The following is a 23369-nucleotide window of genomic DNA, read 5'->3' on the forward strand; positions in this document are numbered from 1 at the left end:
TTGAATGTAATATACTAGATGCATTTTAATGAAGCAAAACTATAAGTGCTAGTTCCAATTATACTTAGGAAACACCACCCTATTATCCTATCACATATGTAGCTAATGAAGGACATCAAGAAGAGAATGAACTATTGAAAAGGTTTGTTGAGAAAAGAGTGGCTTAGGAAATGTAATATGGGATTTGTGGATTATAGAACTTTGTAGTTAGGAAGATCAAATTGTTGAAGATAACTGTATACACCTAAAAATGGTCTAAAGATAGTTAATTAAATACGCAGTTATTTGATTAATTCCCCTTCCCAATTAATTGAATTCACAAGCAATTTAATTAATTTCTCTATTCATCTACTAGTAAATAAATCTAAATGATTTATTTATATAGTTCATCTCACATTCCCTTTTGATTAATTAATTCTAAATTAGTTAATGTCTCCCCATATTAATCAATTCTTCTAATCCCTAATTAAGATTAACAAACTCAAGTTTGTTGAGATTAATTACCCATTTTCCAATTATTTGAATTTCTAAATTCAAATGAGCACATGGCTCCTAACTTTAAACACCTAACCTAACCATCCCCTAACCTAACCCATTCAATCTAATCTTGGGTCTAACTAACCCTATCCTATCTTGCACATTCTAACCTCCTTATCCTAACCTCTCATGGTGTGGATATTCTCTCATTGAGACACATGGCACTTTTGCCACATGTCTCCTCCCTTGGACACTTGCCCTCTCATGAGCAAGGCTCCTTGACACTTGTCACCACAGAGATGACAAGTGTCCCTTCCTCCAACCTCTTCTCCAACTTCCTCAATCTTGGCCCTTGATATCTTCAGATCAAATCTGGACCATCAATTCCTGCCACCTCAGCTTTGGCCTTGGAATTCCTATAAATACCCCTCATTTTGGAGCAATATGGATCCCATCTCATATCAATTTATGCATTGTTATTATAGGCATATCGATCCCATCTCATATCAATTTAGGCATTGTTACTATAGGCATTTGCATTTCACTTATCTAGTAATTAGCTTTGGATTTATCATAGCATGTTCATCTAGGCTATTAAATCATGCATTTCATATCATCTCCATAGTTAATCATGATCAATTAGCTACTCAACTCTTGAGTTATCATTTTGGAGGTCATTGCTCCGCTGAGAGCCCATCAATCCAACACTTCCAAGGTCCTCAAGAATAGAGGAAAATGGGACATTTCAAGGAAGGCTTATGATTTGCATCTTTGATTTAGTTTTCAATTAAGCTTTCAATTATGTTTTTATTGTCTCATTATATGTGTATGTCTCTTATACTAACCACATTTTTAGCATCACAATAACAATGTAAGTGAAATTTTTACCCTCAAAGAAACTTATGAAAACTATTAAATAAAGTACAAAGAACAAAGAACAAGATGCATCTAAACAAGATTGATAGTATAGAGCTATGTTATGTGTAAGTTAAATAATTCTAAAGTTTTCCTCTTGGAAACATTTGTATTTCATAACCCTCCTTAAAAATGACTTTCTCAAATATAGATAACGCACAATGGGAAAATTCTAGAGGCATGGGTGGGTGAAGAGAAAGACAAAGTATGGTGAAAACCAAAAGAGATGGGAAGGTTAAATATTCCATTTTTTTTTTTTTGCATAGTTGGCGAAAATGACCAATCTTTATAGAGGAGTGGTTTTAAATTGTTATGGTGAATATATATCCATTATGTTGATTACATGATATCTGACATTTTCAATATTGTCATTATGATTCTTTGATCATTGTGATGATTTTGCAATTGCTACTTGATTACCATTGGTGGTTTTGTCAATGTAAAAAAAAACATGAAATTTTTTAAAAATGAATAAAGAATTAACTCTAAAGCAAGCAAAAAAAAAAAAAAAAAAAAAGGGTGAGGGTATAGAAAAATATCAAAGAAAAAAGACTAAGGGAGGTCCCCAAGTATCAAATTTGTTCATTATTTTACATCATATTGCTGCTTTGGGTAGCATTTGATAGTGTTGGACTTAAGATGTTGAACCATCTGTGATAGTGCAAAAAATAGGCATTAACATATTGCCACCTTAAAATGGACAAATAGTATTAATGAACACAATCATTATTTTTCGAATTCAAGCTAGACTAAGGAGTAAATCCCATCCTAACTTGTAAAATGAAAAACCAACATTTAGTGAAAGAACATCATAAAATTCATATATTTTTTTTGGGAAAATTATTAACATTAGGGCTTACCATTTTAGCGTGGTTTGATGGTATACTTGGTGTTGACAATATGGAAAAATCACAAAATGATTTGATTTTTGTGTGTAGTGTTTTTTTATTCAACTTCAACCATTTTTATTATTCATTTTCACTTGTGCACTAGTGAGATTTTTTTTAGCTCTATTTTTATTGTAATGCTTATTATAAAAACTAGGGCTAGATTAATGAGCATGAGAATTAGATTTCATAATTAGTTTTTGTTAGAGGAATTAGGGATGAACATGTGTAATAATAAAAAGAATATACTTATCACTTTTGACAATTTTGATAACATCTAGCAATTGAGGTAATGAAATCATGAAATTTTAATGTAAATGTTGGGTTTTAGGTGTCATCAATCTTGTAAATTCATGTAGTTAGTTGTTTCTGTATATGGTGAAAATGGATAACAAATAACAACAATATTGAAAGACTAAAATGGATTCAACCACTAAACCCTAGCCTAACAATGAACAAAGATCCACCATAACATATGAAGATAACCTAAGACAATGCAAAATAACTCAAAATCACAAAGATTATACCATCACATGTCCAATAGGGTTTTGATCTCCATTCTTCCTATCTCCATTGATCTTGTTTGATATGCTTGCTCTCAGATTTTTGTATGCACAAGAGCTCAATAAAGAACGGAATGTGGTTGCAAGTGGAATTGTAGTGTAGCCAAGTTGCATGAAAGATCATTAGCCTGTGTTATTAGGATATGTCATTAGGATATGTCATTAGGCATTAGGGTTTGACAATGAAGAAAGCATCTCCTTAAATAGAAGACACAATGAGAAATGGAGGGTTAAGATTGAGAGGTGTAAAAAGAGAGGTTGGCTAGGATTAGAGGGTAGGTATAAGAAATACCAAAATAATGAAAGGGGTAGGTAGTGTAGGAAATAAGAGATGAATGACATGCGTCATGTGTAGAAAAAGATAATGAATTAATTAAATAAATAAAGATCTATTTAATTAATAGAAGAAGTAGGACAATTAAATAAATAAAATATTTATTTAATTTAGGAAAGGGATAATTTAAATAAATAAATGTATTTATTTAAATGAGAAATAAGGCTAGAAGAGGATAAATGAATTAATTAAATAAATAAAGATTTATTTAATTAATAGAAGAATTTGGCTTAGATAATTAAATAAATAAAATATTTATTTAATTAGACATGACAATTTTGAGTGTCTACAGTTTCTATTATTGTTTGTAATTCACCCATAAGATATGGAGGGTTTCATTGACAATGCTAATTAATATTTCACTAGTACTGTAAATATGATTTTATTAGTATCGATGATTGTTTATTTATTGATAGGGAGTTATTGAGTCACTTTTCACTAAATAGGCATCACGGTAACAATAAAATAGTGGAGTTACTTGGTGCTCGCCTTGAGAATCGCCTATTTTTAGGGTTTATGATCATTGTAATAAGATATTATGGCATCTACCACAACATCTATATGTGCACACACTCACGTAGGACTCATTTTGCATTCATGATGTTTGTGCTTTTTTGTGTTCTCATGGTTACATAGAACATGATGTGCAATGTTGTTATGACTATGTGCTTTCTTACAATGTGCTTTTTAAAAAGAATAAGATGTTAGGAAAACAAATAAATTGCCATACTTGTTACTTTCTCATGTTTATGTAAAATATCTTATTTCGAAAAATAAGATTTTTTATATTAATATTTCGATGAAATTATCTACTTTTGTTCATAAAAATATATATATGCACACATTTACATTTAATAAACTAAATATAAATCAAATTGTATTATAATGTTAAATATAGCATTAACGAATGTCGTGGTTTTAAACCAAAAATCAAACTTTAGTGGAAATTGAATACAAGCAAAACTATTTATATAAATCGATAGGCTATATAAGTCAAATCAAATGCAAAGTGATCAAGTCCGACTTCTTATTTCAGAGCTATTATTAGCTCAATTAATTGAGACAAATATGACCATGCATGACTATATGAGGTCGATGGAAGTAATAGAGTGTTGTCTTAGTCTATTTGAACGGTCTACAATTTTGTGTCTCTTTTTATGTAATATGAATGCACATATATACATACATAAGTATATATGTGAATCCATATTACATATATAAATTTGCATGTGTACTTAGGAATACAATACCTTATACTTGTTGATTGCTATTTATTTTCATGAAAAATATTGAGTTTACATCATATCTGTATGTTTGATTTTCAAATCCAACTTATTGGTTAAAATATCTATATGTATACACATAGATGTATGTGTATACATCTATATGTACATATAGAAATATTCACTTATATATTTTTGTATCAGATAAAATGAGAATTATTTTCTTCAAATATTTTCTTTATGATCTTTGTGATTGTAGAACAAAACCAATGTTGTTTTGATTTAGAAATTGTTATACAATTCAATTTTGCTTACAATCCAATTTTTCTATGAGTGCAAATGCATTAAATCGTCTTCTCTTGATAAATGAAAGCTTATGTTACAAGTATATAGACACACATCCATAGATAGGCTATATATATAAGCATTTATGAGTATAAATACCAACTTGTACATGCTATCTTTAGAGAAATTATGTGTTCTATCTCTCTCTATATTGAAACCTCTTTCTTACCTATTTCAAAGACATTTAACTTGGTTGGAAATCAATTAAAATTCAGTTGTATGATCACATGAACTAGACATGATTATATACATTCATATGCATGATGAATCATTTAGAGTTCAAATTACATTATGTAGTGGAGGAAATTTGTTACGTCAAGGATTGTGGATCCTAGAGAACAAATTTACCCTCTAGTACCTCTTCTATATTAGCGCTAAGGGTGAGCCACTAGATACTAAATAAAAAAGCTAGGCTAATACAAGATAGTTGGGGCCCCCAGATAGCCCTAACAAGTCTCTATGGACAGGATAAGCGCACGAATCTGAGACTACAACATGACGCGTTGGCATCCTGTACAGATAGAAACAAAGAGTCATACAGAAGGATGTTGAATGTCCGTACATTTGCACAAAAAATAAAATAACTAAAAGATATGAAAAATGCAGATATCAAAAATAAAATAAAAGGACCATCATTCGAAGGAGGATCTAATGCAGAAATAAAGTTCGTCGAATGTGGGGGAAACAAATCAGTGTAGATCTGCAAATCATTGTTTGTCTTATCAACAAACTTGTTTGTCTTATGCTTCCGCTCACCAACTTTAATCACACCACTATTGATGTGGTTTTGGACAATATTTTGAAGACGATAACATCGCTCAGTCTCATGAACAAGTACACAATGGTAATGACAAAATTTTGACCCATCATACCAACATGGATAGGGTTTGTTATCGGATAGTGGTCTAAACTCAGGAAGGGTAATTAGATTATCTTTTAGCAATCGTTGCATTCTGCTTAAATAAGAGTCATTCAATTTAGTGAAGACTCTATTTTGTTGTGATCCATGTGTAGCAGCCATTGGAGGACAACCACAACATTAGCTACAACTTTGTTCTTTCTAGACCCTTCCGTGGATGTGCTTGTGAAAGACCCACTGCAAGGGTTTGAAGTAGAATCTCTGAACTATGTCATGGTGTGTTGGTAGTATGTGAGTGCGGAACACATATTGGCAAAGTTTTGATAACGATTAAGAACGACTTCTCGCTCAATGTTGACTGTAGGTTGCCAATGAATATCCTCTGCAAATCCCTATCCAGCGGGGCAAAGGGATCCTGGTAGAGATTGACTGATAATTCGAGATGAAGTCTGTGACTTTTTCATTGGGTTTTTGCTTACAGTGAACAAGGTTAGCGATAGTGACCCTGTTGCCAATGTTAGCCTGAAATCGTTTAAGGAACAAATCCATAAGATGATCGAAGGTACGGATGGAATGATTTGGCAAGGAGATATACCACTCTAACATGATTCCCTTAAGGGACTGCAAGAACAATTTAAGCAATAAAAAGTCCAGGTTGTGGTAATCGTTGCACATGGTCATAAAAGAATCAATGTGCACATTAGGGTCCCCATCACCATTGAACTTGTCAAACTTCAATGATTCAGCCACAGGAGGAAGGATGGTGTTCAGGATAGTGATGTCAAGGGGACTCTTCCTATAGTATGTAGGCATAGATGATTGACCAGAAGGAGAGGCTAGGTTTGTAAGCTGTAACTGTAACTACCCCATGTTTTGTAAGATAGTGTTCAAGACAAGATTAGAGGGCGGAGGAGGCAAAGGTGTGCCATATGTGCCACCACCTCCACCGGTACCTCTAAGATGACCAATGCCATCGACAGATGTAGTACTAGTGTTGACCATAGAGATATGAGCTACAATAGAGGTAGAGGTCGAGCTACTAGACATACCCATGTAACCCAAGGGAGTGGATGAGGCATTGATGCTTGGAAAAGTAGAATCTACCATATGTATGTTCAACCCCTGTATCTCAACGTCGATCTGAGAACTAGAGGCATCAAACTAGTTATCTTGAGGGGGTTCATCTACCAAGGGTACATGGCTTTTAACAATCACGGACAATGACCTCAACATCTCTAAACCTTTCTTATCTAAAATGAGCATGTCTCTTAGAGTGTTAATCGCTTTCCCAGACTGAGGGAGGACATTCTCTCGATTAAGAAACCCTTTGAAATCTCTCAGGTTCTCCTCTAGAGACTGAATCTGGTCAAATTCAATAGTGATAGCGGAGTCGTGATCAATGACAAGAGGAGAAGGCGGTGGAGAGTTCATTGGGGATTTAGTCTGAGAGCTAGCAACTGACGATTTTCCCATGAAAGGAATTTGGAGAGGATGAGAGGTTCAAGGCTTGTTTGGCTTAGGCAGAGGATCTCTAATCATCACGTCGGGTAGAGGAGGATTGTAATGATAGGGAGGGAAACTTTGTCTAGATGTCCTCTCGACTACGGCTCATGTGGTAGTCTGGGTCGTAAAGCTCATAGACAAGCCTTATGACACTAAAACCACACTACAGGGACAGGAAGGGTTTAGTCTTCTAATAGAGCTTGCTAAGCGGAAAGATAAAGAAAAACGAATGCAAAAGCTAAAATGGAGATGCCAACTACACTCTTTTTTTTTAGATTTTAGATATATGCAATGAACTAAAAGATAAATATAGGATACAAAAAGGAAATTGGCTTCACGTCGAGCTCACCAAAATGTAGTGGAGGAAATTTGTTACCTCAAGGATGATGGATCCTAAAGAACAAATTGACCCTCTAGTACCTCTTCTATATTGGCGCTAAGGGTTAGCCAGGGATTACTAAATAACAAAGCTAGGCTAATACAAGACAAATGAGGCCCCCAGACAACCCTGGCAAGTCTTTGTGGATAGGACGAGTGCGTGTATCTGAGACTATAGTCCGACGCGTTGGTGTCCTATATGGACAAAAATAGAGAGTCATACAGAAGGAAGCTAAACATTCGTATAGATGCACATAAAGTAAAATAACTAAAAGATATGAAAAATACATATATCAGAAATAAAATAAAAGGACGGGGAGGGTAAGGCAAAATATGAACACACAGGAGGTCCAAGCTATGAAGCCTCTTGATAAGTGAGCTCCTCACAAACACGAACCTGCACACATGCAAAGGAAAATGTTGGGGGTTGTGTTCTGGAGTCTTCCTTAGTCGTACCCCTGTTTCGGTGTTTCCACCTCCACAGAGAACCCAGTAGATTCAACATGAAAAAGGAAGATAAAGAAGGATAGAAAAGATATAATAAAAGATGAACAAAATATAGACTCAAGGAGAATGTATAAAACAATATGAGAGAGAGAGAGAGAGAGAGCAAAAGAGATAACTCCCCTATTAAGCTCCAAAGAAGATGCTTTGAAAATGGTGTGTGTTCTCCAAGCTTGCAACAATGGAAGGCTTACGAAAACCTGTGAATATTGCTCAAGAAGATCGCCAAGAGCTTCAACCTACAAGAAATGATCCAGAATCCTCCAAAATGCCTTCAAACGGGAGAGATATAGGCCCTGGAAGGAAAACCAACATCGGTGGGTACATGCAAAGGTGTTAGGATTTCTTCTAGGCATAGGCATAATGCTCAAAAGACCACCTATGAACTGTCAGATTCGCGGGATGCTAGCACGTCGCGCAGATATCCTCGTGTTGCGCTAGTGTACTGAGGATGATAATTCGACATAGCTAGTAAGATTCCAGTTTGGAGTTGACAAAGTGATATAGGTGGGGAAAAAGATGAAAGCGACGGTACACGACCTCTGATGATGTGGAGGAAGGCACCATTTGTTGCGTTGAATTGTACAAGGTGTGATTTTTGATATTACACATTAAAAGAGAATTTATGATTACAACATATTGCATGATTTTGTGAAGTAGGAATGATTGCATGTAGAATCATGATACCTATCTTATGCATGAAAAGAGAGAATTAATTTTTTTTTAAAATATATGCATGTTTGCATGAGTGATTCTCTTTAAGGAAAGTAGTTTTATTTTCCTTGTGTGTTCAGTTTGCATTTTAGGGAATGGGTTGTTGAATATGGGTAAATAGAGAAGGATTGTTCTCTTTTCAGGATCATCTGATAGTTGGGAAGTATTTTGATCAAAGTCATGCATTCATTGAAATAGTTGAACTAGCCTAGCAAAATATAAATTATGTTTCTCTATCATATTAACCTGATTGTAGGACTTTGCATTTCATTATTACAAATGTAGATAGATATATCAGATTGCACCAGAGTTTTCTTCTTGCCAATTGTTTGCATGTAGCTAGGCATTTCGTGCAGGGTTAGGTATCTTTCATGTTATGGACAATTTTGAGGGCGTGTAAGCTTCGTGGTTGGGCAAAAAAGAACCAGAGTTGAGCTCTTGTCTCTCAAGCTAGCAAGTGATTGTTGGGGTTGATGGTTTTCAAACACCTTTTGACTATATCATATCATTCTTATATATATCTTTGCATTGTTCGTACTATGGTATTGTTTTGGACATTAGGCTTGAGATGCCTAATTTTGTACAATTACTTATATCATTCTCACATGCTAATACCTAGAGTAATTTATAGTTATTGTTAATTATTGGATTAATTGTACTTTTATAATTGCATGTAAGTTATTTCAACATCTACAATAAACCCAATAAGGTTGATACAACAACAAAAATGGACATCTTAGAAATTAAATAATCTCACTAGCAAAATAGCTCTTGAAACATTGCTAACTACACATAAATAATCTTGTGAAAGCTATAGCCAATGTATGGGGTCTTGGGCTCTAATTTTCTAGCCAAATACATAGAAAACCATAGCGAACACCTATAAAAAATTGTAATACACAATTGCAAACAGACACACAAACATAAAATCTAAATATTCAATTTCATGAAGGTCTCTTGCACTTCCTTAGTGAGAATGCCCTCAAGAATCAAAAGGGTTTAATCTTTTGACTTTCACAACTCATGATTTTCCATCCACAAGCTATAATCTTGAGTGGGTTTAAATCAACAAAAGATTATTGTAGAACAATGAGTTCATACAATGCAAATTTGAGAAAATGGTTTAGCTAAAAAGATCTCTATAGTCTCCAACCAAAGAGAAATGTATTAGCTTGCATTCCCAAGAAATCTCATGCCACTTTTGGTGGGAAATTGAAATTTGAATTTTACATTGAAAACTCCACCATGCCTTGTTGCCAAATGAACCCTGATTTATGCACTCCTCAATAGTAAAAGATGTTATTATAAATTATTGTCATAATTTTTAGAAATATTAGCTCATAATTAAAAATGTAATCTCTTAAGAAATCCAACATCTCCTTGGGATGTTTTGAATAATATTTAATATTTATCTAATTAAATCATAACTATAATAAATATTAAATAAAATATTTCTTTTCATCTTACCTTAACTCAACGAAAATATAAAAAATGAGTCAAAGTCCAATTATATAAATTTAATTCAAATGGCGAAATTACATAACAACCACATTAAAATAATTTTGAAAGTGCTCTCTACTCGCTTAGATGGCCAACAACTCTCTCGCACAAAAGAATTTGAACATCGTTTCTTTGTCTGCAACCCCCCCTAGAGCTTTTTCCTCCGCGTTGGTTGGTAGACAATGTTGTGGGTTTGGGGAGATCATTCTCTCTTGGTTAAACCCTGGACTACTTCTTTTAACCCTCTTACTGAACCTCTTAATATGGATTCGATTTGGTTTTGTCTTCCCAATCTTCCCCTTCATTTCTGGGAGCATTCTTGCTATGAGGCCATTGGTAACTCTATTGACTGCTTCTTAATGATTGATGATGCCACATCCTTTATGGGTCATTCTACCTTTGCCCGCATCTTAATCGACATTGACATCTCTTCACCTCTCCCTGGGGATGTGGTTCTTATGGTTGGGGATAGACCTTGGACTCAACTGTTGGAAGTTATGAGGGCCTCCCCTTTCGTTGCCCAAAAAGTTTCCCTATGGGCCATTTAGCTTTGGATTTCTCTCTTTCGCATCACAAAGACAGTACTATGTGGTGGGAGGATGCTACAACTAATCACTTGATAGTCAATGCTTCTGATGTTGATTCGGTTGACTCCTCCCAGGAGGACTACACCTCTACCCATGATGAGGTGGTGCCTCTTACTGTTGTTGATGTTGCTCTCAACCTTCTTGTCGTTGTTGTTGTGGACTCATCTACCCTTGAGGCTTCAGCTCTTGTTTCTTCTATTCTACAACCCCGATCTACTTTTGTTGATTTTTCTCCTGATGTTGTTCTACAACAACCACCTGTTGTTGTCTTTGATAGAATCCCTATGGGGGCCTCCCTACTTGATTCTTCTTTCGATGGTCCTAATGATAGTATCGCCTAAACTGTGGTTTGTTGCAGGCAAAAAGGGAAGTCCTCCTCCCTCCCCCAAACCCCTCCTCACCAAGGCTTGAGTGTCTCTCCCCATCGTTTAGTTTGGTTTGGGTTGTTGCTAGTTTGACATGTTTTTTTTTTTCCTTTTTCTCCTATTCGACCTTGTTTTTAGAGTTTTCTCCCCTATTTTGTTTAATCTTTTACTACCTATGGGTTGTTGTATTCATGGTTGGCACCCTTGTTTCTTGTTGCTTTCTTAATAAAAAACAACCACATCACATATGTAGTTCAACTAGTAACATTGTTTTGAATGGGTACAATGCCATGTCCAATTACAACAATCTTCATAAATCACTCATCAATTGCCCTATGTATGGTAGTCATAAATTTACTTTATGACAAAGCATTATTATGAAAGAAAGGGATATATGATACAATGCCCACCCCTGCTACTTGGGAATTTTATGAAATAAAGAGTATATGGTGTGCTCTCATAACTTGTGTCCGGGAACTATTATGGACCCGGATTGATGAATTCAGGGCTATGTTATTTCTTTTTTATCATAAAAGATAAAATTACTTATTTATCTTCAATACCCTCTTTTCCTTACCTAGAACGTGGAAATAAGTTATCACACCACATTTATTCTTTTGTTGGTGTTTTTTAAAGAAAAAGCATGACAAGAAATAGATGGTGATAGTATGATCTCGGATCATTCTATTCACCTAGGTATTAGATATAATCTTCCAAGTATGTTTATTTGTTTTCTTACATGTTACAGTTTAAAAAGGAAATAGACAAAACCAATTGCAACCTTCCTCTATTTATAATTTGCAAGGATAAAAACCTATGTATTGTTGGATAAAAGAATGTAAGATTTTATCAATAAACCCCTACAAAAACTCTATCACCATGGTATGACACATAATGAAGATAAATGCATAAAAATGAGAACCAAGTATGACACTAGAAAAATAGCTCGTTTATATTGAAACTTCAATGAAATGTTGCAAGATTTAAATATTGAGAAATAGAAGTATACATTTCACTTTAAAGAATTATTAAAATTGTGGCTCTTAAGCTTGGATCAATTTCTCAACCCTATACCATAAACACATTTTTTTATGTTAATTTGCAAATTTAGGACAATGTGTGCCCCTATAAACATAGTTGGACAGGTAACATAGAGGCCCTAGTGACCTTATATATTCACATATAGCTGAATAAGCCATTCATATTTATATATAACAAAATAAGTCATTCTATATAATGCATGATTATATAATATTTTGGATAGACAATATACAAGCTTTGTGTGTGTTTGTGTATATTAGTGTGAATATATGAATAAGCCATTTATATCCATTCATAGTAGAATAAGTCATTCAAAATAATGCACGAGTATATATAATATTTTGGATAGACAATAAATAGGCCAAATAACTAGATATATGTATACTCATCTATAGCTATTAAATATGTACACCTTTAAGTGTAACTATGTATACATTACAATTGTGTTTGTGCATGTATTATATAGTTACACCCATAGTGTGTACATAGGTGCACAATTATATAGTAGTATATATAGATACAAAATTACTAATTGGCTATTTCGAAAGTATGATAAGAGTGTGATAAAATTGAGTCATATAATTGTTTCATAACATTAAAGGTTGTTGTAGAATGAGGTAATTGGTGATTCTTTTAAATTGTATTTATTGATTCATTTTATGCATTAGGCTTCCAAACGTTGTGATGTTGTGCTTTGAAATAGTATGACATGAAATACAAAAGTTTACAATTTGATTACAAAACTACCTAATGCATGAATAGCTACTATTGTGTTAACTAGAGAAATGCTTGGTAAAGCTATTTATTCAAACAGTTACATAGTTAACTTTTTGAATTGTTCTATCACACTTGATGCTAAAGGATTATGTATTTGGAATGCATGGTTTCTTGTTAAACGTTAGGTACTAATGCATTTTTCAATAACATCAAGTAGCACACGTGCACACACACACACACACACAGAGACACACGTATGTATATGTATGTATATGCGTGTGTGTGTGTGCATATATACATATAAATATACATACATATAGACATATACATATATACATACATATATATATATATATATATACACACACACACACACATATACACACATACACACATATGTATATATATACATATATGTGTGTGTGTATGTGTACATATATATATATATGTGTGTGTGTGTGTGTGTGTGTGTGTGTGTGTGTACACACACATATATATATATATGATGGGTTGAGCTTCTCATGTGTAGTATTCGAGTTCATGGTAGAGTGGAAAAATCATCTCAATAATACTTTCTCCTTCAAGATTGTGAAGGGAGATGTTCCCTGTAAAGACTTGGTCACAATGCCATTATGCACCCTATGTAAGTATGTACAAAATAATGTGGTAAAGGTTAAGTCCTTATTGTAAATGGATTGCAACTCCATTTAAAATGTTGGCTATTATTAAAATGAAAGTTGTCATAGTTGAATAACTTCTTGTGTAATTATATATTATTAACCTCATGAAATATTCATTATTATTCTACTATCAATTGGAGGATAACATTGTTTATATCATATGATGAGTTTTGGATGAGTGGAAATGTACGAATGAGGCTTCATAGGAAACTAACTATAATTTGTATTCATAGCTTTTTTCCTATTTATGGTTTGCATTATTGATGTATGATGTCACTAAATAACAAATAGATATTAAAGCTAAAATCATCAATCTGTCAAAGGCATACTAATCATAAAATTAATTACAATTGATCATGATATGTGTATCTCTAACAACCTTGGAATTACAACCAAGTAGTGAAAAGATGTCATCCTAGTTATTGCATTAATTGTACTTTTATAATTGCATATATATCAAAAGTCTAAAAATGTATAGCATCTAGAATCTCTGTCTGATTTCTATGTCTGATTTCTCTGTCTGACTGTATGTAATAATATAAGATGTATTTAATTCTCTTGGTTTTCTAATAGTTTCAATATTCCTCATCAATCACTATCTAACACCCTTAATAAGGAAAAGGCCACTCTCAAATTAAGAGAAGAGTGGTGAACTACTAAACCCATGGTTGGGAGAAAAGTGTCTACAAAATGCTCTTCCTCATTATAATTGGTCACTCCAAACTGATCACTCACATAATGTAAATATGTCAATAACTTATGATGAGTTTTTGGTGATTTAATGATTTTGATGATTTTTTCGTGATTTGTATTGAAAAATATGCATATGCAAATGAACAAGTAACTATCTCCAAAATGATTCAATATGTGTTGTATCCAATAAAAATAAAATACATTTTGTAATCAGATATAGACATTGATATTTATTATAGTCTACCATTAGCTTTCTGTTTTAAATAATAGTAAAATTGTTGTTTATCTTTTTTTCTATTGGTTCATCTTAAGGAACAGTTAGTGAGAAATCAGATTTGTATTTATCTCTTTTATAAATTACATATTCATTGTATTTAACTCGTCGAATCAAATTTCAACTCTCTTAATGACTTGAATGAGATGAGCACTATCATGTATGTCATAATAGTCATTTTCTATTGTGAAGTCAACTGAGTGAATTGATATGAAATGTCACTAAATCTATAAATTAAAATATGCACAAATAAAATTTAATCTTCATTTTTAACCAATAGCTATATTTTGTAATTACTTTCATCTAAAAAAAAGCTTGTCTCACCTTGGAATTGTATTCCCCCATCTAATACCCATAACTACATATGCACAATAAGTCTCTGGTTGAAATGTGCTTGTTTTTATTAAATTGAAAATGAGTTGAAAGATTATAAAATTAAGATATTTAGATTTTTATACTTCAATACTTAATGATTTTCAATAAGACCCAAGGAGGGATCTGACACGGATTACCAATAGGTAAAACTGTAAAAGGAATACTGCCTATATATGTAAAAATAACTCACGATTCACAATCCGGTGACTTGAATTTATGTAATTCTTAAGTAGCGGTCTCCTTCATAATTTTAAAACCATGCAATTCTTTGCATTGAATTCCTGCAGGCAATCCCAACAATTGCCCGTGAAATTTGAACCAGATATGTCATCTCAAATCTACTTGATTTTCATCTCTGTTAGGCCACCCATAGAATATGCTCAGACATCCAAGTGCAGACTCGCCAGTATCATTTGCTACATAATTCATGACCCGAATAGGACTTATTTCAATCCATAAAATCCTTGCAAATAGAATCAAAGGTCCCTGTCCAGTTGTTATTTGAGCAATGATATATCACCTGCTTGGTTGTAAGGACAGGCAAGTTCTTCAAAGACTGGTTTCCATGCATTTGCACGATCCTGAACTAAAAAATCTACTTCCTCCACTATCATAGAGATATAAAACCCAATGGTTTGCAAAGTAGGCAACAGATTCCCACAGATTTTTCATGCTGTTCTGCTGCTATTTCTCTATCAGATGCATTTGCTTGAGGAAAACTCATTTCATTGAATGGGTGCAACATAATTACAGTACTACCTCAAAAGAAGCTTTACCTGATTTATCCCGGCACATAACCGTCGTTGCAATTTTCCCACAAACTAAACAGGTATACAGCTTATCAGATAAACAGACCGTTCTCCGACATGGCTCAGAGTTCATTTTGGAGAATTTAACCATGGAAACCGATATCAGAGCATGATTTTGTTCTTAAACTAGAACAAAGATCATAAATGACTACAGAAAAATATAAAACCTCTAGATCCACTGTTTCCATGTCAAGTCATCTTAAGGCATTGGACACATCATTATTTGCTTAGATATACATGAGGAAGGTATTACCGATTAAGCTACAATACATCCCAAGCATTTAGCCGGTATATTGCAGAGATAGCCAACTTTTGACACAAGCATACAAATTGCTAAAATTATATTAGTTGACAGCAGCTCTTCCACATGTTGCCGAGAAGACATTCTAGGAAAAGAAAAACATAGATTTGGTGGGTGAAAACATATACTTCAATGGGATGAAAACAAACAAGAAAGACTCTGAGTTATCTACCATATACATTAAACACTTTTAAAGATTATTTGACAAACTTCCTAGCATTTTTCGCCGAATTAGACATGTTTTGGTAATTTTTATAAAGATTTTTCATTTTTCCCATGATTTAATGTGTCTCTTTATTCTTGTTAAGTTCTAAAAACTAGTAATGACACACATCACTGCTATATTATTTAAACCCTTCTCCAAAGTATTCTTACAGGAAACTTGTGAAATTTTCCTGAATTTGGAATTCAACGGTTCCATTGGCATAAAATACCTGCATTTTTTTCCTGATAGTGCTATAATTTTTCGAGAATGACCTGATATTTTTTAAGCTCCATTGGCTTTGAAATTAAAATATCTACGATTTTATGGATATAAGAAAACTCAAAATTGACAAGGCATTTGCCTGTTATGCTTCATTGATTCACTCGATTTGTCGAAAATTAAGACAACTTCTGCAAACTGTAGTATAGCCATACTAGACTAGAACAGAAATTTCATGCATCCCTTCGGAGGGAATAATCCCTCAATTATGATGCCATTTATTAAGATGCATTTCAGCTGAGAATGTGTTGAAGCAGGGCAAGGGTAAATAGTGGAATAAGAGATCTCAGTTTGCTAAATTAGGCAGGCCAAGGGTACAATAATGGGATAATCATGTGCACAGAAGCCAGCTTAAGATCATTAGAGATTTCAGTTTGCTAAATTTGCCCCTGTAATCTTTTTGTTAATGCTTTTATGGTTCTTTCCAAAATATAAAATATCCTTTTTCAATAGGCAGCCAATGGTGAAAACACCCTAAAATTGGGCTGCTTTTGAAAATGAAAAAATTGTTTAATCCTATCTGCAAGAAACTTATGTTCACTATTAATGCAATGTGTCTTTAAAGCTTTTTTTCGGCAGAATGAAATGAAAGGTCCAGATAACCGAATTTAAGGGAACATGTGATTCAATGGATTTTGTCTTCAACACCTTGACTGTTGGAGAAGCGAGCATCCCTTCGTTTGGGATAACCAGAAGGCTCGGGAGTTTGTGCTCTGAAATTGGCTTCTGCAGTTGTTCTATAATTTGGATCAACTGCATTGGCTCTGTATGAGATTGCACTGCTTGCACCTCCATACCCACCAGGCTGGCCTGAAGGATATCCAGAAGGAGACACATACCTTCTTGTTGGGCCTATGAGACTGTTGTCCCTAAGCTCTCTCACCTCAGGCCGTGTGACATTCTCGTACGCTCTCTCACTGGCAGCCACTGTAGATGAGCTGCCACTGCCAATGCTCCCTCGGCCTGGCATTGTGTTGAAAAGATCATCAGATCCCCAAATTGCAAATGCCTCTCTTTTCTTACCAAAAAATTGCCATGCCCCGATCAAAAACACAAGAAACACCAACACAGGGGTACTCCACAGCATGGCATTGAACTCTGCTTTATAGACAGGAAGGTTTGACCTGTACATGCCCACATAACCATCGCCAAGGCCAAGCACAACAAGCCTGTCTTTGTTGCAGGCAATCAGCGGCTGTCTCTCACTGTTATCTTTGGGCAAAAGATTATGTGGAGATGCGTGGCCATGGGCAAAGCCCGAGATGATCTCGTCCAAAGACGAATAAAACAGAGGCCTGGGACCTCCCATTCTCATATAACGGTGAGCAGTAATATTATAAACAAAAACATTCTCAGGCGTCCCTACGAACAAATAGCCCTTAATTGCCTGAATTACAAGAGGGCCGTCAATCTCAGACCTTCTCTTAGCCCTAACCCTACAATCAAAATTCAAAACCTCCCCTACTAGCACAACATGAATCAAATCACCCTGAGAAGTAAAGCCATACCCTTTAAACCGCTCCACCGCATCAAAAACATAAGTGACAGCCCTTGATCCGTTGAGCCCCTCGCATTCGCCCGTCCGAACCGTCATGCTGCGTAAGTCTAGCGACCCTGCTCCAGTCTCCGTCAAAAACAAAAGCCTCTGCTTTAAAAACGCAAGCGGCCTGCTCCCCGACTGTGCGATTCCATAGACCGTCCCGTTCTCGCGGAACACATGGATTCTCCCCTGCCTATTGACGCCCAAAATGTAGCGCATCCTGCCCACCTGGTGCACTTCCAAAAGCGTCACGCCCTGCTCCATCGCTGCCTCCTCTCCAACGGCGCCTCCAATCGAGAGCGTTCGCACATGTTCCATGGCGAGCACATGCCAGTCCTCACCGGAGGTTCCGCCATGGCCGCCACCACCAGCTGCCTGCGTGATCTCCCACAGACGGTGCAGCAGAACGGCCCCGTCAGCGTGGCCCGTCACAAGCACCGTCTCGTTCTTCGAGACCGACATGTACGACAGCATTGCCGTCACGGGAGCCGACGAGAGCGTCAAATAATCGACCAGCACATCGCCATGGGAAAGAAAGACGTATACGCGGCCCTGATCGTCTCCCACGGCCACATATTTGCTGACGCCCTCCTCATCTTCATGAGGCAGCACATTCAGGCAAGTCGCGTTAGTCCCAATTTTGACGGCCGACAGAAACTGGAATCGCTCCGTCCAGGCAGGCTTGTATTTCGCCACTGTGATGCCCTTGCGCTCTTTTCTTCCGCTCCTCTCCTCATCCTCCTCAAAAACCCCCTCATTCATTCCTCTCCCCCTTTCAATCTTTCCTGCGGGGCTTTCGCGCTCGCTGCTTTCGCCTCTCGGGGGCGCTCCCAGATCATTGACGCTGCGCTGCAGAGTTTCGATTAGGGCTTCGAGCTTTTGGAGATGAGATTCTTGTTTTTCAAGAAGGATTTTAAGGTTAAGGAGGTTCTCATCTGTCGCCTGTGGATTCTCCCTAGGGTTTTGGGAGGATTGTAAAAAATTAGGGTTTTCAGCAGGATTTTGCGGAAAACTAGGGGTAGAAAAGAGTTGTCCATGGATTTGAGATGTTGTAAGGAGGAACAACACAGAAATGTAGAGGGAAACAAATTTTGTAAAATGGCAGCTTCCATTCCAGACTAATTCGATCGCCATTTTTCCCGTTTCCTGCTGTATTCCGACTTTCATTCTCTGTTTATTAACGACATTGTTTCTGCTATATCAGATTTACTTGATTTGGAAATACTAAGATTACAATACGAAAAGGCCTCACGTGTATTTTTATTTTTTTAATTTATTAGGTCGTTAATTTTTGTGTTTTTATGTATATTTAGAAAATAAACAAGTGCCACATAGTGGCTAGTACTTGCCTTGTTTTTAGTATAGTTTTAATAATAATTATGATTTAATTTATTAACTGGAAAAAATTAAAAAATTAAATTAAATTAATAAGAAAAAAGAATAAGTAACTCTTGAAATGAAATGTCTTCCCAAAACTATATTTTTTAAATTTGTTTTAAAGAATAAGTGATATATTTTTATATTTAATTTTTTCTAAAGTAGTAATATAATAATAATAATAATTTTATACTAATTTTAAAATATTATAATAATAATAAAAATATGTGACATATTAAAAATAATTTAATATTAATAGAAATATAATATAAGATGGTATAATAATATTGTAATTTTAATTATAATAGTATTTTATTATTATTATATTATCTTACATAATGTATTTTTGTTATTATTTTGAAATAATTTATAATTTAAATTTTTTTAAAAGTATTATAATTCTATTTAATATTTTTTTAAGGAATGCTTCAATTTTAATTTTTGGGACAGAAGAAAGCATAATATATAAATTAAAATAAAAGATTATATATGATAAAATGTTTTAGATCCATGTGATAAAATTAAAAAATATTTTATTCTTATATAAACAACATAATTTGATACTTTAGAGTATAAGATTAATTTAATTACTCAAAGCAAATAAAATAGTGTTGGATGAACTCCCGAGAAATCTGAAACCCGTGTATAACAAGGGAAAAAAGTATTAGCCAATCGTTTACAAGAGAAATATTTTTTTTAAATATAAAGTTAACAAATATGCATGTATACTTTAAAATAAATTTAAAAATTTAAAAGAAAGAAAAATATTTGTTTATGATTGGTCAAAATAAATTTTTTTAATAACTATTTAAGCATAACAAAAAAAAATTCATTACAAGAATATTATTGCCTAACGGCAAGTACTAATAATATAATAGAAAGGTAAAGTGCGTCATATAAATTAATTAATTAATTAATTGTGGATTTTAGAATGTATATAATTTTTTTATAGTGAACCAAGATGAAATAATTAAATGGAGTAAGCAGCAGGTTGCTAAAAATAATTAAATAAATAATTAAGTAATAAGAGCACATAAAAAACTACTAACAAAGGTGTATATTATTACTAATATCAAAGAGTATGCATGAGTTGACTAACAAAATTGCATTATATAGACTTATGCTCCTGCTGAAATTGTGAAATATGTTGCTTGATATGTTGAAGCTGCTTCAAAAACTTGTTCTCCTAATGCCAAACTTACGAGACTTCGAAGAAAGAAAAGCCACCTAAAGAAGTATGTTAGAGTAAAGCCTTGGAACATCAATCCCATGGTGATAATTGCTAAAAAACATAGCTTTACATCTATTATGCCAAATATACTTAAGAATTATCTGTCTAATAGAATCAACAATCAAATTGTTATGCAATCTAACATCTAAAATGACTTCTTTCCAATTCAAATCATGATTAAATATAGCGGAAAATTTCTTGAACACAACAAACCACTATTTTCTAGCATAATGACAATCCCAAAAAATGTGTCTCATACTTTCACGATCTTGACAAAATGGGCAATTAGCTGGCTCAACCATAATACATTCCAACCTATCCCCAACAGGTAGTTTGCAATGTAATATTTTCCAGGTCAACTAGGGAATGTATATTTTGGTTAGTGGTTTATATGAATATATTTATATTTCTTATGATCATGAATAATAAATTAGTTTTTTTTAATGCTAAGGTCACTGTACACTTTTTTTAATAAGTATTTTAAATATATATATATATATATATATATATATATATATATAATTTAATTTATAATAAATGATAATAATATAATATTAAAAAACGATATAGAAGCACATTTAAAAAGAAGTCTAATGAGACCAAGTCTATAACAAATTTATTTTTATTTATTTTTTGTGATCACAAAAAATATTTACTTGAAAGATGGAAAAGTAAGTCTTGGGTGTTTAGTGTAAGTCTAAGGTATATTCATCATAATTTGATATTCATTTATGTATATATAACTATTAACAATTTTCAAATTTATAGTTTTGTTTATCTAGTGTTTAACACATAGGAAATTAAATAATATAAATTGTTCAAATATAAAAAGGGAAAGAGGTTTTTGCATCTTTGTGATCATTGAAATTTGAATGTGACTAGTCAGGTTGGAAGAGCATAGTAGGACCAACTCTTTTAAATCTAAACTTTATTTGATTAGTAGGGGCTAAAGATTAGAACTTGGGTGTTGGCATAGACAAAGTTTGTATTTGGGGCATTGATACACACTCTAGGGCTAGATTTGGGCATTGGTGAAAAATGTTGTGTCCAATTTGGATGCTAGAAACTCACAAAAGAATGCCAAATAGGGCTACAACATCAGAGGGGGCATTATAGTAGACTTGGGTGTTCTATTAGAGCACTAGAGACCTCAAAAAACTCCAAAATTGTTTCCCTTAACCCTAGGGTTGGCCCTACTTCACACCATCTTGATCTTGGTATATCATGATGGTGTTATGTTAGCTCTCGTGTTGTTTAAAAGAATAAATTGATAAAAAATATCATTAAGGTTAACTAACAATTCATTTTGAATCATTTTCAAATAGCTTACAAATACCAAAACATAAACAAAATATAATTTTATTTCAAATCCAAAATTTGAAAATACATATCCTTGTTTATAATAAAAAATATCTTCATAATAAAAGATCTTTATTAGGTTGAGATAGCTTTTTGATGCTAAGATCTAATCAAATAATGGAACCTCGTTGGGTTCTTCTCTATCAAAGTCCTATACAAAACTTGAGTTGGGATGTGCATGTAAGTACTTTGTTATTACCTCACAATTCCTGATTGGTGTGTTATGTGCACACTCAAAAGGCACGTTGCATACCACTATCAAAGATTTCTTAATCTCAGTTTTAATTTTAGCTTTAGGAATCACTTGCTTGCCTTTGATTTATTTAATACAATCTATGGTTGTCATTAAGGTTTTAAAATCAAGAGAGCCATAATTCTTCCAATGAAGATGGTTCAAATGTTTGAGTAACTTTCTTAGCTATGTTCTTGTTCTTCATTTTTCTACCATGCTTTTGTGACTTATTTATTGTCATGTCTGATACAAGAAAAGAATAGTTTATTAGTTTCATTTTTCTTTACAAAAATTGCAATGAGCTCATAGGTCCTAATGTTGAACCCAAATGCTCTATCTATACCAAATGAACAACTCATTATCAAAAAAAATCGCCTTAACTTCTCGATTGTTTTTTTAAATTTAGGCATATTTATATACTTGCTAATGAATTCAACAATGACTTTAGCAACAAAAGACCCATTCCCATGTTGTAGTGAGTGCAATGATTTTTTTGTGTCTAATAAGTTTAAGTGGTGTTAGAAATATCAGTCAAAATAAATTTAAAGTTAATTTTAGTAAGGCCACACTTTTTGTTCATATTAACTTACCTTATCAAATAGAAAGTGACTATTATGATGTATTTATTAGTGCTCATGTCATTAGAATCAGTAATGGACTTGACATTTAATTCAGTAAACAAAATGCATTCAATTAGACAATTTAAAAAAAATAAAAATAAATAGTAACTATTCCCAAAATAAAACATTAGAAAGAAAAATAAATGTCATTTTTACAATTATTTAAAATATAAAATTAAATCTAAACTATAAATTGTTGCTTAATTTTTTAAATTCTATATGCTCAATGGCTAAACTAGTAAAATAAATGGACAACATTGGTATTCTTCCTAAATACGATTAAAAATAGAATGAAAATATATAATTATTTATTAACATTTATTAAATATTATTTTTTTATTGTTAGTTTTAACAATATTTCAAACTAATAGATATAAATTTTAATAATTATATTTTTAACTATTTTAATCACAATCTCTCATATTTTCTCCATTTCACCTTTTCAATAATTAAAAGTGTTGCAAATATGATCAAATAAATAA

General features: G+C 33.4%; 1 protein-coding gene across 1 annotated transcript; it reads right to left on the reverse strand.

Annotated features, from left to right (window-relative positions):
* Positions 1-16591: 16591 nt before the first annotated feature.
* On the reverse strand, positions 16592-19296 carry LOC131038046 (uncharacterized membrane protein At1g75140). The gene has a single exon (XM_057970329.2). The coding sequence runs from the start codon at positions 19233-19235 to the stop codon at positions 17154-17156; it is 2082 nt and encodes a 693-aa protein (XP_057826312.2). The 5' UTR covers positions 19236-19296; the 3' UTR covers positions 16592-17153.
* Between the last annotated feature and the right edge of the window lie 4073 nt (positions 19297-23369).

This window comes from Cryptomeria japonica, chromosome 2, assembly GCF_030272615.1.
Source record: "Cryptomeria japonica chromosome 2, Sugi_1.0, whole genome shotgun sequence".
Classification (NCBI taxonomy): domain Eukaryota; kingdom Viridiplantae; phylum Streptophyta; class Pinopsida; order Cupressales; family Cupressaceae; genus Cryptomeria; species Cryptomeria japonica.

Coding starts and splice junctions, on each gene's coding strand:
- LOC131038046 (XM_057970329.2), bottom strand. CDS start 19,235: ATGAAAGTCGGAATACAGCAGGAAACGGGAAAAATGGCGATCGAATTA.